Here is a 16,005-nt window from a genome sequence, read left to right as displayed (position 1 = left end):
AATCTGTGAAAGAGTATGTAAAAAGATTGATATACTATAAAAACAATGTTCCTCAACGGCAAATCTCATCATCTACAGTGCATAACATCATCAAAAGATTCAGAGAAACTGGAGAAAGTTGCGTAAGGGACAAGGCCAAAGACCTTTATTGGATGCCTGTGGTCTTCGGGCCCTCAGACGACACTGCATCACTCATGATTGTGTCAATGACATTACTAAATGGGCCCAGGAATACTTCCAGAAATCACTGTCGGCAAATACAATCCGCCGTGCCATCTGCAGATGCCAACTAAAGCTCTATCATGCAAAAAGGAAGCCATATGTGAACATGGTACAGAAGCGCCGTTGTGTTCTGTGGGCCAAGGATCATTTAAAATGGACTGTTTCAAAGTGGAAGAGTGTTCTATGGTCAAACGAGTCCAAATTTGACATTCTAGTTGGAAATCACAGACAGCGTGTCCTCCAGGCTAAAGAGGAGGGAGACCTTCCAGCGTGTTATCAGCGTTCAAAAGCCAGCATTTCTGAAGTTATGGGGGTTCATAAGTGTACTGTATGGGCAGCTTGCATGTTTTGGAAGGCACTATGAATGCTGAAAGGTATATAAAGGTTTTAGAGCAACATATGCTCCCCTCCAGACGACGTCTGTTTCAGGGAAGGCCTTGTGTATTTCAGCAGGACAATGCAAAACCACATACTGCAGCTATTACAACAGCATGGCTTCATCGTAGAAGAGTCCGGGTGCTGAATTAACCTGCCTGCAGTCCAGATCTTTCACCTATAGAGAACATTTGGCACATCATTAAACGAAAGACAACCACAAACTCTTCAGCAGCTGGAAACCTATATCAGGCATGAATGGGACCAAATTCCAACGCCAAAACTCCAGAAACTCATAACCTCGATGCCCAGACGTCTTCAAACTTTTGAAAAGAAACTAGATGCTACACCATGGTAAACATGGTCCTAACTATTTTGAGACCTGTAGCAGGCATCAAATTTGAAATGAGCTCATTTTGTGCATAAAATTGTAAAATTTCTCAGTTTAAACATTTCTTATGTCAACTATGTTTTATTGTGAATAAAATATTGGCTCGTGTGATTTAAAAGTCTTTTAGTTATCATTTTATTAAAATTTACGCCCCAACATTTCCGGAATTCGGGTTGTATAAAACATTGTTTGTTTGATTGAGTTTTTCTGTATTCTGAAGGAGGGAAGTCTAACAGTTGCTTCCTGGGAAGACCAGACATTCCTCTGCCATGGTGCTTTGCTTGCCAAGAGTTGTCAAGCAGCGATGAAGCTGGCCAGACACGGTACCGAGGCTCAGAATTTGGCTTTTCAGTACGGAAAACATCTCGCTCTCGGACACAAGGTGTGTATGCACAGTCGCACATGTGCATTGTGGGAACAAGCTGTTTCTCTATACCTCCTCTCTGCTTGTTTCATTCTCCTGTTTTCTCTTTAGAAAACTCAAACTGTTCACACAGTGTTTCATAACATTCATGGATATATGTGTGTGTTTTGTAGCTAAACTCTGATCTACAGCCGTTTGTGAAGAGCGGGTCAGAGCCAGCTGTGTTTAGTTTGGATTCGGCTCCTGTTGTCTTCCACAGACAGATCATAGGACCTGAGAGATGGCGGCACCAGCTTAAACAGGTACCAGACAACCACATCAAAATGGTAGAAGCCGGCAAGCTAACACACTGGTAGCAAATCAAAATCTGTAAAAAATGACATTGACGCAAGTGTGATGCTTCAAAGACTCTCTATAAAGTAACATGCTGGAAGTTTTTTCACCATATACTAATAGAAAATACAACATACACTACCATTTAAAAATTTAGGGTCAGTAAGATTTTTTTTTAAAAAAAGAAATAAAGGATGAGTTAAATTGATCAACAGTAACTGTAAAGGCATTCATAATTTTTTAAAAAGATTTCCATTTCAAATATATGCTGTTCTTTTGAACTTTCTATTTATCACAGAATCCTGAAAAAAAAAATATATCACCGTTTCCACAAAAATTTTGCAGCACAACTGTTTTCAACATCGATAATAAGAAAAAATGTTTCTTTTTGAAAATCAACATATAGAGGGTATGTACTGACGTCACTTTCCCGCCGGAACACGCTCCCTGGACTGAGTGGCAAAAGAACCTGCTCCGTGACTGGATTTCATAGGGGAAACTGCAAAAACGTTCGTAAAACAAACGATTACACTAAAGGTTGGGCTCGAAAGAAAACCTCAAAGAAACCTAATCCATAAATATTGACATGCAGCCAGGAATTGTGTTTCCTGACATTTATATGTGCCTGTTTTCGATGCCGGGGAAATACATAAAGCAAATCTGCCTATGAACACTTTATATAACAACAATATAGGTAGGTCTAAATCCGAGTGATCACTTATATCAATGTTATTTATATCGTCATATCATCCAGCACTAAAACTTGTATAGTTTTTGTCAGTGTTTATTTAAAAACACCCAATTATGCAGAATATAAGATGGTAAATGTTTAATTTATGAGTTGTCAACACAATATATAACAATGCAATATATAGGGTATGATTTTTACCCCAAAATCCAACATTTTGACACAAAATGATAACTGCAAATCCATGTTTCTCTGCCTGGAGTCAGAGCCAGTCATTTCGGTGAATTGCAGCAATCAGTTGGCTTCTTTTTTTTGTAGCTTTCAGTCTGTAAAAATATACCTCAGATTTTGTGTCAAATCTATTTGTACAGTCAGTTGCAAAGCTCTTTCCCATTTTGGATTTGTTTTGTGTGTTTTTCGCGGCATTCACACTGAAAACCAATGCTGCCACTCAGTGGGTGTAACTGCAGTCATAATGACTGACGGTGACGTCACGTGCATACCCTTTATTAGAATGATTTTTGAAGGATCATGTGACACTGAAGACAGGAGTAATGATGCTGAAAATTCAGTTTTAAATTTATTAAAATAGAAAAGTTCATTTAAAGGTTCCGTTCTTCGTGATCCCATGTTTCAAACTTTAGTTAGTGTGTAATGTTGTTGTTAGAGTATAAATAAAATCTGTAAAATTTTAAAGCTCAAAGTTCAATGCCAAGCGAGATATTTTATTTAACAGAAGTCGCCTACATCGAACGGCCAGTTTGGACTACATCCCTCTACTTCCTTCTTTAATGACGTCACTAAAACAGTTTTTTGACTAACCTCCGCCCACAGGAATACACAAGAGTTGCGTTTGTAGAGTGTGTTTGTCGCCATGTCGTCGAAACGCTGGTATTTTCATCCCGCAGTCCAATCACCGGGTCTGATTCCGGCTCAGATTGATAGGGTAAAATTAAAGACATGATTACAGTAACACTGAGCGCATGCATCTCCACGTTATGGTAAGAGGCGTGACCTTTCCGGGCATGGTGCGCTAAACTGCTGTTGAATCACAACACAGGAACCGCTGGCACAATCAGAACTCGTTACGTATTTCTGAAGGAGGGACTTCATAGAACAAGGAAGTCATCAGCCCGTTTTTATGACAGTGGAAACAGCGGTATACAGATAAGTAAATTATGTGAAAAATACTGTTTTTTTTTTACACGCGAAACATGAACACATGTTATATTGCACACTATAAACACAATCAAAGCTTCAAAAAACCACGAAAAACAGGACCTTTAAATTGTAATAAAATTTCACAATATTACCGTTTTTACTGTATTTATGATCAAATAAATGCAGCTGAGGTGAGCATAAGAGACTTCTTTCCCAAACATTAAAAAACCTTATACCGACACTAACTTTTGAATGGTAACAGTTCATGGAGTATATAATACCATGATATTTTAATACATTTATTCACATTACAGTGGTAAAAAAGTCATGTGAGATGTCATTTATGTGAGCTATGTGATGTCTCAATGCAGCTAGCAGACAGTCAAGCCAGTTTTACTGGAGTATAATTGATAATGTAACTGAGGAGACAGTATTTGTCATTAATAGAAGTGATTCAATAAGATTTTAGCCTCTAGACTGGTGGCAAAACACCATTACAGCTCAGATTTCATTGTGTCAGCATGACGTTCTCTGGATTCACATTTTTCTCTCTTCATTTCAGGCCCAGAATATGGCTAGACAGATTGATTACACAAAGGTGAGCGACTCCTATTTTCTGATTAAGGAAGAGAGAAAACAAAGTAGCCTCATTTTAGTGTCTTCCTGTTCAGAAAACTTGTGTTCATGTGTTTTACTTTATAAACCACTAAATCATTTGATTATTTTCATTCAGCCAATGAATAAGTGATATTGTCTATCGAATTCAAGAGAAATCAATCCTCCTGGTCAAACCACTAATCAATGAATCCAGCCACAATACTTCTGATGAAACATTCATAGAGTTATGATACAGATCGATTTCCCAGGAGTCAGTCATGAAATCATTCCCAGGCTCCCAGCGTGTGTCAATGTTTACAAACAAACAAAAAGAGAAGTTAATTAATATCCAATTAATAACCAAAATTGAAGTTGTCCATGCTTATATATATGTATATAAGATAGCAAAACCGGAAATTACCTATTATTGTGACAACCAACGGTCCCCGTGAGGAAAAGAGGTTGATAAACATACTAAATAATTTCTTGATGAAAGTCTAAGTTCCAAAAAATGTTAGATTTAGGGTTAGGGGGTTGAAAACATCACTGCACCAGGATATCAAAACCAATATTTGTGTGAGTTCAAGAATGTAATCAAATATTTATATTTGAGTTGTATTAAAGTAAAAGTTTAAGAATCGGTCATTGAAAGCGCATATTGATCGACCGATGCTGTGAATATTGGTGGATACGGACCTGAGAGAACTGATAGGAGGTGTTTGTTCTCTGTAACTGATAGCAAGTTCAGAAATTTGATTTCCAAAGTCAGAAGGAGAAGACAGACAGAAAGAAAGAAGGGGAGAAAGATAGAGGCAGCGATGAGGTGGGGAGGGGGCAGGAAGAGGAGGAGGGCACAAGCAGCTCGGGTCGCTGTAGAAACAGGATATTAGGAGATAGAGTGGCAGGTTTATTTGTAGAGGAGACAGAGAGACGGTTTGACAGCAACATCACACGAGATTCTCCTTCAACAGGACACAGACAGACAGATCACACCCTCACACACACACATCACATATCTCTGTTATCAGCACAGAAATGTGACATTAATCTCTCCAGTATTCACTGTCTGATTGTTTTTTTTATATGTGTGTGTGTGTGTGTGTGTAAAAGTGTCTCGGGTGGGTCATGACTTATGAGGTCATCTCTCTGTCTGTCAAACTGAAAATATTACTTTTTTTGTATAATTACATTCAAAGAAAACTGTAGCCATACAAACAACAGTGAGAAATCGGTCGCCAGTTGATGTCATCATCTATGTCTCTCTCTTTGGCTTTCTCTCGCTCACATTAGTGAAAGCAGGTCTCTTCTGCTGTTTTTAACTCTAGGCCCCCAAGGGCTTCTTGGCACAACACATCCCAGAATTCATTTGGTAAAATGGCCTCCAGCAAAACATGTTTGTAGAGAACAATAGAGGACTATTTGAGTGATGGAAAGTGTGGAGTATTCTGGCTTTAAATTTAATTCTTATTTATATGTTTAATAATAATAATATATAAAATTGTTCAAAAGTTTGGGGTCGGTAAGTTTTTTTTTTTTTTTTTTTACTTTTATTCAACAAAGGTGCTTTAAATTAATCAAAATTGACAGTAAAGACTACTTACATTAGTATTGTACATTTTTAGAAATGTTAATTTTAATTGTAGGAAGATTTCACAATATTACTGATTTTACTGTATTTTTGATAAATTAAATACAGCCTTGGTGAGCATAAGAGAGTTTTGTAATGTTTCAAAAACATTAAAATATCATACTGACCTCAAACTTTTGAACAGTAGTGTATTACTTCTACTGTATTATTTTTGTTAACATTAGTTTATACATTAGGGATCATAACTAACATTGAACAAATAAATATACTATTGTTCAGTTAATTTGTGTTCATATATACTACATTAATATTAATTCATACAATTTGAAGTGTTATTTAATATGTATTATATGTAGAAATGAACATTCAACCAAGATTAAAGCTGCAGTCCATAACTTTTTTTGTTTAAAAATGATCCAAAATCAATTTTTAAACTAGTACATAACCAGCAGCCAGTGTTCAAAACTATCTCCTTACCTAATTCGAGTGGTACTGGTGGGTTTCCTTGGGAAATTCGAGCATGTCGCTGTTCATTACGTCACGTGTGTTTACATAAAGGAGTCCCAGCTAGTAGGCTATATCACGTGAGGATGCTGCAGGTGGCGGATCATTTATAGCCTTTTCTCCCAGCAGCTGGAATAATTAAACTTATCATTTTGATGGCGGATTATATGGTATGACAAATTAACTTTAGAGATTAGACTGTACAGAAATTGAAATCTACAGGTAACGCTAATACACACTAAATACACATATTCACTCAATGCTGATGTTGTTAACATTAACAATTTGAGAACAAAGTATAATTCTGAAGTACATTCTCCTCAAAACTTTCGATTCATCCGCGCTGTGGAGCCGTGCCGATGCACAACACGCGCAAAGATGATAATTCCGCAAATAACTGCAATTGCATGTTTCAAACAGAGATGGCGACAAAGAGGCAAAACTTACAGACTGCAGCTTTAATAAAAGTTAAATAAATAAAGTTTACAAATTGTCCCTTATAAGGTGTTCCTTTTATTTTTTTCCAAGTATATCCTGTTAATCTGTAGAAATTGCCATGATTTGATTTTCCTTGCCTTTAAATTCAGTTAAAAAGAATATTACTTTTACTGTTTGTTTCATTAGTTTGATGGAGTGATATTAAAATTTCTCCTCATTCTTTGTGTTCTGCAGCTCCGGGGCGTGATAAAGATGGAAAGAGGCGTGAGTCAGGCGCTTGACCTGTGCAGTTACCATGGCAACAAGGCCTTAGAGGCCATGAAGTGCTTCCCACCCTCAGAGGCTCGGTCGGCACTGGAAAACATGGCCTGTGCGATCACCAAGTTCTAAAGATGTTTTCAGTCTGGATACATATATAAATTTGATTCAGTTTGATGCAGCTGATTAATGCAGAAACTGAGCCAACTGGAGGTTTTTTGTTTGTTTTTTTGGTGATTTTTTAAAAGAGGACTTTCTTTGGAATGTTTGTGGTTCAGATCTGCTCTACAGATGATTATGATGATCATGATATGGAAATGAAGAGTGTTGACTACTGGACTCGTACACACTATGCATTTGATCACCGAATCAGATTTATCTTTTAAAATAAAATGAGATGTCTTTTCGAAAAAAAGCACTAACTATTGTCTCTCTTTATTCTAAAATTCCTGATTCCCTGTGATATTTAATGGAGGTCAATATTTTTGTACAGCACTTTAAAAAAGACAAACAATCATTATTTCTATGACTAAGATATGACCATAGAGAAACTTATTGGTATGATAGGGGGCAGCATTAACCAAAATGTTGGTCCGAAAAATGATGACTGTGTGTGTGTGTTGTTGTTGTGTGTGTGTGTGTGTGTGTGTGTGTGTGTGTTGTGGGTGCCCGGGGTGCTCCAGCAGCAGTGTTGGCAGTAATAATTAATGAGGTGAGTGTGTGACCTGAGTGAATGGGCAGGAAATGCTGCAGTATTGATCAGCTCAGCGAGAGTGCTGGCGCCAGCTTGGGCAGCCTGTGGTTTCCCGGGTGACCACGGGGGGGACAACTAGGGTGTGAAGTGGGGCGTAGGGGAGTGACGGTCACCGCCGGCAGCCGCTGGACCACACACACACACACACACACACACACACACTTGAATTGCTTGAAGGACAGAGAGGGAAGGGAGGAACATTTATGCAGGGACATCAGTAGCTTAGAGCTCCTACCATGTCTCTAGCCTCATACTGTTGGCAGGGTATTACACTAAGTTTGCTCGGTAGGAGCGGGACAGCCCTCCGGTCATACATGAAAAATTCATTTTGGCCTCAAGCAGACCTGAGAAAACACACAGTGAAAACTATAAGGACGGAAAGAACAAGCAACTCTTCCTGACACAACACCACCCTGTCAGAGGCAAACTATTGTGCTGTCTTGTCCTGATCAGAGTTCGTTCAGACTTTATTATTAGAATTACTGTGACACGAATTCCTTATCATAGATCTAAATATCAAATTAAGTGTTGAAGAACGGTATTAAAAGTTATAAGAGGTTAGTTCGAAGTGCAGTAACTAATGTTGACAGATAGAACTTTTGATCTTAAAAATATTTTTGGAAATGTTGAGATTAACATTAGCTATGAAAGAAATGCTGTAGAAATATTGTTCGTCATCAGTTAATGTTAACTAATGTAGTTAACTATGTTAACTAATGAAACCTTATTATAAAGTGTTACCAATATCTGGGTTAAGTTGTCTGATATTACTGTGTGTTCTTGTGTTCATTGGAAAGGTTATATATTCACTATATTGCCAAAAGTATTGGGACACCCCTCCAAATCATTGAATTCAGGTGTTCCAATCACTTCCATGACCACAGGTGTATAGAATCAAGCACCTAGGCATTAAGACTGCTTCTACAAACATTTGTGAAAGAATGGGTCACTCTCAGGAGCTCAGTGAATTCAAGCGTGGTACCGTGATAGGTTGCCACCTGTGCAATAAGTCCATTCGTGAAATTTCCTCACTACTAAATATTCCATGGTAAACTGTTAGTGGTATCATAAAGTGGAAGCAACTGGGAAGTGGTAAGCCACGAAAAATCACAGAGCGCGGTCAGCACATGCTGAGGCGCACAGTGCGCAGAAGTCGCCAACTTTCTGTCAATAGCTACAGACCTCCAAACTTCGTGTGGCGTTCAGATTAGCTCAAGAAGAGTGCGTAGAGAGCTTCATGAAATGTGTTTCCATGGCCGAGCAGCTGCATCCAAGCCTTACATCACCAAGTGCAATGCAAAGCGTCGGATGCAGTGGTGTAAAGCACGCCGCCACTGGACTCTAGAGCAGTGGAGACGTGTTCTCTGGAGTGACGAATCATGTTTCTCTGTCTGGCAATCCGATGGACGAGTCTGGATTTGGCGGTTGCCAGGAGAACGGTACTTTCCTGACTACATTGTGCCAAGTGTAAAGTTTGGTGGAGCAGGGATTATGGTGTGGGGTTTTTCAGGGGTTGGGCTTGGCCCCTTAGTTCCAGTGAAAGGAACTCTTAATGCTTCAGCATACCAAGACATTTTGGACAATTTCATGCTCCCAACTTTGTAAGAACAGTTTGGGGATGGCCCCTTCCTTTTCCAACATGACTGCACACCAGTGCACAAAGCAAGGTCCATAAAGACATGGATGAGTGAGTTTGGTGTGGAGGAACTTGACTGGCCTGCACAGAGTCCTGACCTCAACCCGAAAGAACACCTTTTGGGATGAATTAGAGCGGAGACTGCAAGCCAGGCATTCTCGCCAACGTCACTGCCTGACCTCACAAATGCATTTCTAGAAGAATGGTCAAAAATTCCCATAAACACACTCCTAAACCTTGTGGAAAGCCTTCCCAGAGGAGCTGAGGCTGTTATAGCAGCAAAGGGAGGGCCAACTTCATATTAAACCCTATGGAGAATGGGATGTCATTAAAGTTCATGTGCATGTAAAGGCAGGCATCCCAAAACTTTTGGAAATATAGTGTTTATATATCGATACTCAAAACCATGATCAGCAATGCAGTGATTGGCTGGTGTCAATGAGAACAAACATACATCATACTGTATAATTGAAAAAAAAAAAAAAAAAAAAAAAAGGAAAAGGAAACAGCCAAGCAGGTAAAATTATATAATAGTTCTAATAGATAAATGAATCAATTTCTATTATTTGTACAGACTTTACTTTTTTTTCAGTGCCAAGAGTAGCCTATTAGCAATTCATTTAATTTTACATGTTACATGTGCTTTTTAAGGGTCAATAACATATTTCTAATATTTCACAGCAGACAATTTTTTTTTACATTGCGTTATTTAAAAAAATAAAGTTATCTGCATCAAGCCAACCATATAACAGTTGTTTCACTAACTAATGTGTGTAAGGCTCTAATAAAATTATTTGATAATTATTCCCTCACGAATAAATCTCTTAATGAGTAAACTGGCTTAGTCCATTACAGACTACACAACATTATAATTATTTTTAATTAATTTTAAAATTATTATGTATATAAAAAAACATTTTTCAATTTGTTTTTTAATTATTAATTTCCATGGTTCAAAAGGGTGTTCTTGTAAGAAAGTAGCAATGGCTGACACAGTGTGACACAATGTGTTCATGTTTCGCATGTTAAAAAAAACAGTATTTTTCACATAATTTACTTATCTGTATACCGCTGTTTCCACTGTCATAAAAACGGGCTGATGACTTCCTTGTTCTATGAAGTCCCTCCTTCAGAAATACATAACGAGTTCTGATTGTGCCAGCGGTTCCTGTGTTGTGATTCGACAGCTCTGAGCGCACCGTGCCCGGAAAAGTCACGCCTCTTACCATAACGTGGAGATGCATGCGCTCAGTGTTATTGTAAACATGTCTTTAATTTTACCCTATCAATTTGAGCCGGAATCAGACCCGGTGATTGGACTGCGGGATGAAAATAACAGCGTTTCGACGACATGGCGACAAACACACTCTACAAACGCAACTCTTGTGTATTCCTGTGGGCGGAGGTTAGTCAAAAAACTGTTTTAGTGACGTCATTAAAGAAGGAAGTAGAGGGATGTAGTCCAAACTGGCCGTTCGATGTAGGCGACTTCTGTTAAATAAAATATCTCGCTTGGCATTGAACTTTGAGCTTTAAAATTTTACAGATTTTATTTATACTCTAACAACAACATTACACACTAACTAAAGTTTGAAACATGGGATCACGAAGAACGGGACCTTTAACTCAATCTACTTGCAAACACAGCATTCTCTATAGGGCACAGCTGATTGGTTCCTCCTTTATCAGTAGCCAATGAGCTTGCTGCTCAACCTTCAAATACTTGGTCAGCATTTGCTGTAGCAGTTGCAGTGCACTCTCAGAAACCCTCCACCTTCCCCAGCTCCACCTGGCTACAGATCTGCTAATTCAAGTATGCTATTTTGTAAAGCAGCAGCGTGTCTTACTTGCTCACAGCAGTGTGTTGTGTATTGGCAGAAGCAAGTCCCGTACTTGCTCTGCAGCAGCAGCAGATCTATTCCGCCAAGACCAAACATATCAACATTGTCATATCCATTTCCATGCCAAAAACTCTGAGAGTTGTCATGACAGAAATAAGCCTGCTCCTGAGCAGGTCTTATTGCGATGACAGCAACTCCAGGATGAGCTTTGAAGAACCTAACAATTCTGGATCATGTTAAATCTACAATAGTAAAATCCAGATAACGGAGTAAGGGGCCATTCACATATTTAAAATAGCTCAAGTTCACTATTTTAAATGTAGGCGAGCGGCAAGCATGCTCAAAAGCATGCTTCAATAGCTTTATTCCCGCTCTGACCAATGTGTGCATGTGCTCGATACACCGATGCTGTTGTTTACACAACTTCATGAATGAACTCCGTGACATTATTCTTAAGTTTTCTCTTCCCCAATTTGCTAAACTCTGTCAGCACAACTTCCTGCGCAGTCTCTGAATCCGTATCTTCAGATGGCGCGAGAACATGACGGCAGCGCAGGCAAACCCGGCATTGCGATGTTCATCACAGCGCCAAATAATATCCAGTCCATAGACATGTATTTTGAATGTGATGTGAGTAGATTAAAACAATGGCCGGTAACATAAATAGTCTACTGTGCCTATCAGAGTGTGATATATAACCATACTTATTAGTGAATAAACAAAGTAATGAAAATTGCTTGTAAACTAAAGTGGAGAGTTCTGCTGGTGTCATAATGCGATTAGGACCTTTAATCGCTTTATTGGTGCACGTGTAAACGTAGTCAATTGTCATAAATTTTTGCACACAGGCCCCTACCAGTGAGTGCAGTTTTATCAGTGGTTGAATATAAATTATTTTTTCAGTCAAATATAATTTATTAGATAGGCCATATGTCAAACCTTTAACCAGCGGGGAAAACAAATCGTGGCAAACGGTTTCAAAAGTAGTGCAATTCCGCGGGAAAACCCCTGTCTGCTATTGGTTGCACAAACCGATAGTCACGCCCCAAATCTCATGCCATTGGTTCTGGTCAGAATGCTCAAACAGACAGTTGACAGCGCCAACTAGAGAGTTTAAGCAAGTTCTTTCTCTTTTCTTTTCTTTTTTGGACAGACAATGACCACTCATTTTTTTTTCAATTTTTTTCTCATTTGTTTGTATTTTGGACATTCAAAAAAAAAAAAAAAGAAAAAAAAGGGTGTGTGTGTGTATGGGTTTTAGTTCTTTTTTTAGTCTATGGTTTTAGATGGCGGCCTAACTAAAGTCAGACATAGGCATACACACAGACTTGCAGTGTGAGTTTATGGCCGTCAGTATCATCACTCTGGTAACCTGATATTGTCTCTGTTTTTGCGCATGGAAATGATTTTTGTGGTTTGGCAATTCGTGGCAATCTGAGCCCCTGATAACATGGTGGCTGGATTCACACAGGGAGAGCAAGTGAGAGAGAGAGAGAGAGAGAGATGGATTGTGAGTGTAGATGAATAGCTCATTTTCAGCAAAGCTCAAAGCTACAATAATTTATTACAGACAAACAACTCTCCGCCTCCTTTATGTGTTTGGGTCAGAGATGGGACAGGAGGAGGCTGGTCTGAGATCAGTCACCTGTGCATCGAAAACACTTTTTAATGTGACACACGCTTGTTTAAGGTCTTAGTAGCATATAGCGTAATAAAATGAGTAAGAAGTGCTATTTTATAAGTAAAATTGTTTTGCTTGTGACTCTTGCAATTGTGCTTATAGACTTTAGACTACCTTTAAAGCCAGTCTGCGAGGATGATGGATGTCTTGTGCTCTAGTCTGTAAAAAGTCATCTCCAGCACCATTCTCGCACCACGTCAATGTTTTCTGTTCCTGTTGCATTCATCTCTCCAGGTGTGAAGACAAACATGAATGTCACCAATGCTGCACCAGAACTTCAGGCAAAGGCAAAATTAACAAGATGTTGTTTTCTATGGAATTCCAAGTCTGCCGAAATTAAAAATAAATAAATACGTAAATAAATATACAAAGAAATGTAAAAAAAATATTTATTTCCACATTTATTTATTTTTTCTTTTATTTATACATTTATTCATTTCATATTTTTTATTTACACATTTATTTATTTCCATATTTGTTCATTTCCACATTTCTTTGTCCATAGGGTAATGTGGAGGGCGTGGTTTACCTCAGACATAGGAATCGAGCTCAGAGTAGGCGAGGCCGAAGCGTTGAGGCCACAGTGACACCTTGTGGTGTGGCTGAAATACAAGAAGTGTAGCCTACTGATGTTGATACTGGGATGAATGACTTGGATGGGAAGTATGGCCAAAATCTTATATCACGGGTGAAGTCATATAACATCACCCTAACTGTACTGTGTGACATGGATAGACTACTCTTTATTTCGGACATGGCCGTAGAACATCGTCTGATCTGGACTTGTAAAATGTCCTGGGCTGGCAAACATGAACAGCAACATCTTCAACAGATCTGATAAATCAATTAGATAAATCAAAATGTGCCCATGGAAACGGAGCTAGTGAAACACACACAGATGCATCATGCTTTCCCAGGTGAAAATAAAGTACATTTATATAATGTACTTAAAGTGCTCTATTTTCATGCACTAATTTTGTACTTAAGAAGTACTAAAGAAGAATTTTTAGTATATTAAGATAATCTTAAGAACATCTAAGTGTACTCAACTGTGCTATTTTGAGACACTATGAAATAAGAACTAAAATGTGCTTTTAATATACTATCTCTGTATTTAAAAAATGTATTTAGATACTACTTATAGTACATTTGAACCCATAGTGTACTAAATGGGGGGGGTCTGTGTATCCCTGAATCTGCTGAATAGACTGCCCCAGGGATGACGCGTTTTTGTAGGCCAACCTGGAAGTTAGCGGAGCACGGGTTCCCTCGGTTGAAAGCCTATGCATTTTTCCCATAGACTTTTGGAAAATCGCAGAAAATAAGCTCTGTGTTTAACAAAGGGTTATGACACTTACACGTTTTGTCTATCAAGATAATCTTTACAAGTTAACACAACATTTATAGATTTTGAAGCCTAAATAAAGTCGTCAGATATAAAAGGCTAACAGTAGGCTATAAACGGACTACAGCACAGCATGGTCGCGGATCAACGTCATCACCACCAAGCTTCCTCAAACTGTATTTAAAAAACAACTCTATTTAAAAACATGCTCGCTGATTATGATCTGTGCTGTTATGAATACTTATCCACTTTTTCATGAGAAATGCTATCCAAATGTCCCGTTTTTAATGATGACGTCTAAAGTCCCCGCCAAAGGAAGTAGTCCCTTTTAGCAATTTGTTAGCAACCGCCGATTTTAAGACACAGTAAAAGTTTTAAAAAATCACAAGTGGGTTATAACTGGTGTGTTTTATGTCATAGATCAAAACGTGAAAGTATTTAGAGGCTTTGTTAACCACAGACCTTATTTCAGGCGATTTAGCAAAAACCCATTCAAAAAACCCATAGACTTTACGGCGTTGGAACCGGAAATCCAAAAATGCTAACTCGCTTCCGGGTTTTGCCTACAAAAATGCGTCATCCCTGAGGCACTCTATTATTGTCATGGTTAACACATAGACTGTAAAAAGGGTTAACACGCCTCAAAAAAAAAAAAAAAAAACCCGAAGATGAATATTTACAGGTTTGTATCTTGTTATTCTTTTCAGAATATCAATAAATAGAAACTAGGAATTATTAGTTCTCATTGGCATGTGCGTTTCCATAGGCACATTTGACTTATCTAATTCTGGATATTTCAAGTTGATAACTTAGCCTAAGACGTGAAATTAATAATAAGACCACACCAAGAGAACCCATTATAATCAGTGATGCTGTGACTGTCACTTCTTGTATTTCAGCCACACCACAAGGTGTCACTGTTGCCTCAACGCTTCGCCCTCGCCTACTCTGAGCTCGATTGCTATGTCTGAGGTAAACCACGCCCTCCTCATTACCCTACGGACAAAGAAATGTAAAAATACATTAATGTAAAAATAAAGAAATGTAGAAATAAAGAAATGAATAAATGTGGAAATGAACAAATATGGAAATAAATACATAAATAAATGTGGAAATAAATAAAAATTGAAATGAATAAATGTATAAATAAATAAAAGAAAAAATAAATAAATGTGAAAATAAATAAATATATACATAAATAAGGAAATAAATGTATAAATATTTATTTATTTGCTTTTCTATGTATATTTATTTATTTTTGCTTTTTTACATTTCTTTGTATATTTATTAATGTATTTATTTATTTTTAATTTCGGCAAACTTGGCATTCCATAGGAGTTTATTAAATTGAAAGTGGTAAATGTGAGAGATCACTTTTTACTCCATTGAATATTGGGCTATAGTGAATTTAAAGCTACAGGCCTACAATCACATTTAACTTCTGAACATTTCAACTTTTTTTGCTCAGGGAAAACCTATGGGGTGTCCTGTCAGTTGGCTAAAATTCAGAAAAAAAACTTTTTAAAATATGAAACAACAACAACAAAAACCCAATAAAAAAGCATTCTACAACAAGCCTAGGTCTGTTTTTAAAAATGTAGGCTATTAGGCATTTACATCATTTTTAATAGCCTACAAAACAAAACTGAAATGAGCAGTTAACTCTTGTCTGCCAGTTTGATATTATTTTCCCCATGTGTTTATCCAACAGCTTATTATTTTAAAAATATGATGTATTCGTTTTAAAGAGTCTTTTGAAGTAGCCTGTTTGAAATGTGTTCAAATATTCTCTCTCTATTTGACGGATGTAATTCTTTCTCTCACGAGAT

At 37.8% G+C, this 16,005-nt stretch overlaps 1 protein-coding gene across 1 annotated transcript in view; it reads left to right on the top strand.

Moving 5' to 3' along the window:
* pdss2 (prenyl (decaprenyl) diphosphate synthase, subunit 2) overlaps nt 1–7,337 on the top strand; it is a 41,250-nt gene extending 33,913 nt beyond the window's left edge. The window contains exons 5-8 of the mRNA XM_048205340.1: nt 1,209–1,370; nt 1,526–1,654; nt 4,097–4,132; nt 6,896–7,337. Of these exons, the coding sequence (XP_048061297.1) occupies nt 1,209–1,370; nt 1,526–1,654; nt 4,097–4,132; nt 6,896–7,051 (483 nt within the window). The 3' untranslated portion in view covers nt 7,052–7,337. The remainder of the gene's footprint in view (nt 1–1,208; nt 1,371–1,525; nt 1,655–4,096; nt 4,133–6,895) is intronic.
* The last annotated feature ends 8,668 nt before the right edge of the window (nt 7,338–16,005 follow it).

The sequence above is a fragment of the Megalobrama amblycephala genome, linkage group LG10 (assembly GCF_018812025.1).
Source record: "Megalobrama amblycephala isolate DHTTF-2021 linkage group LG10, ASM1881202v1, whole genome shotgun sequence".
Taxonomy (NCBI): Eukaryota; Metazoa; Chordata; class Actinopteri; order Cypriniformes; family Xenocyprididae; genus Megalobrama; species Megalobrama amblycephala.
This window is presented reverse-complemented; position numbering and strand designations above follow the sequence as displayed.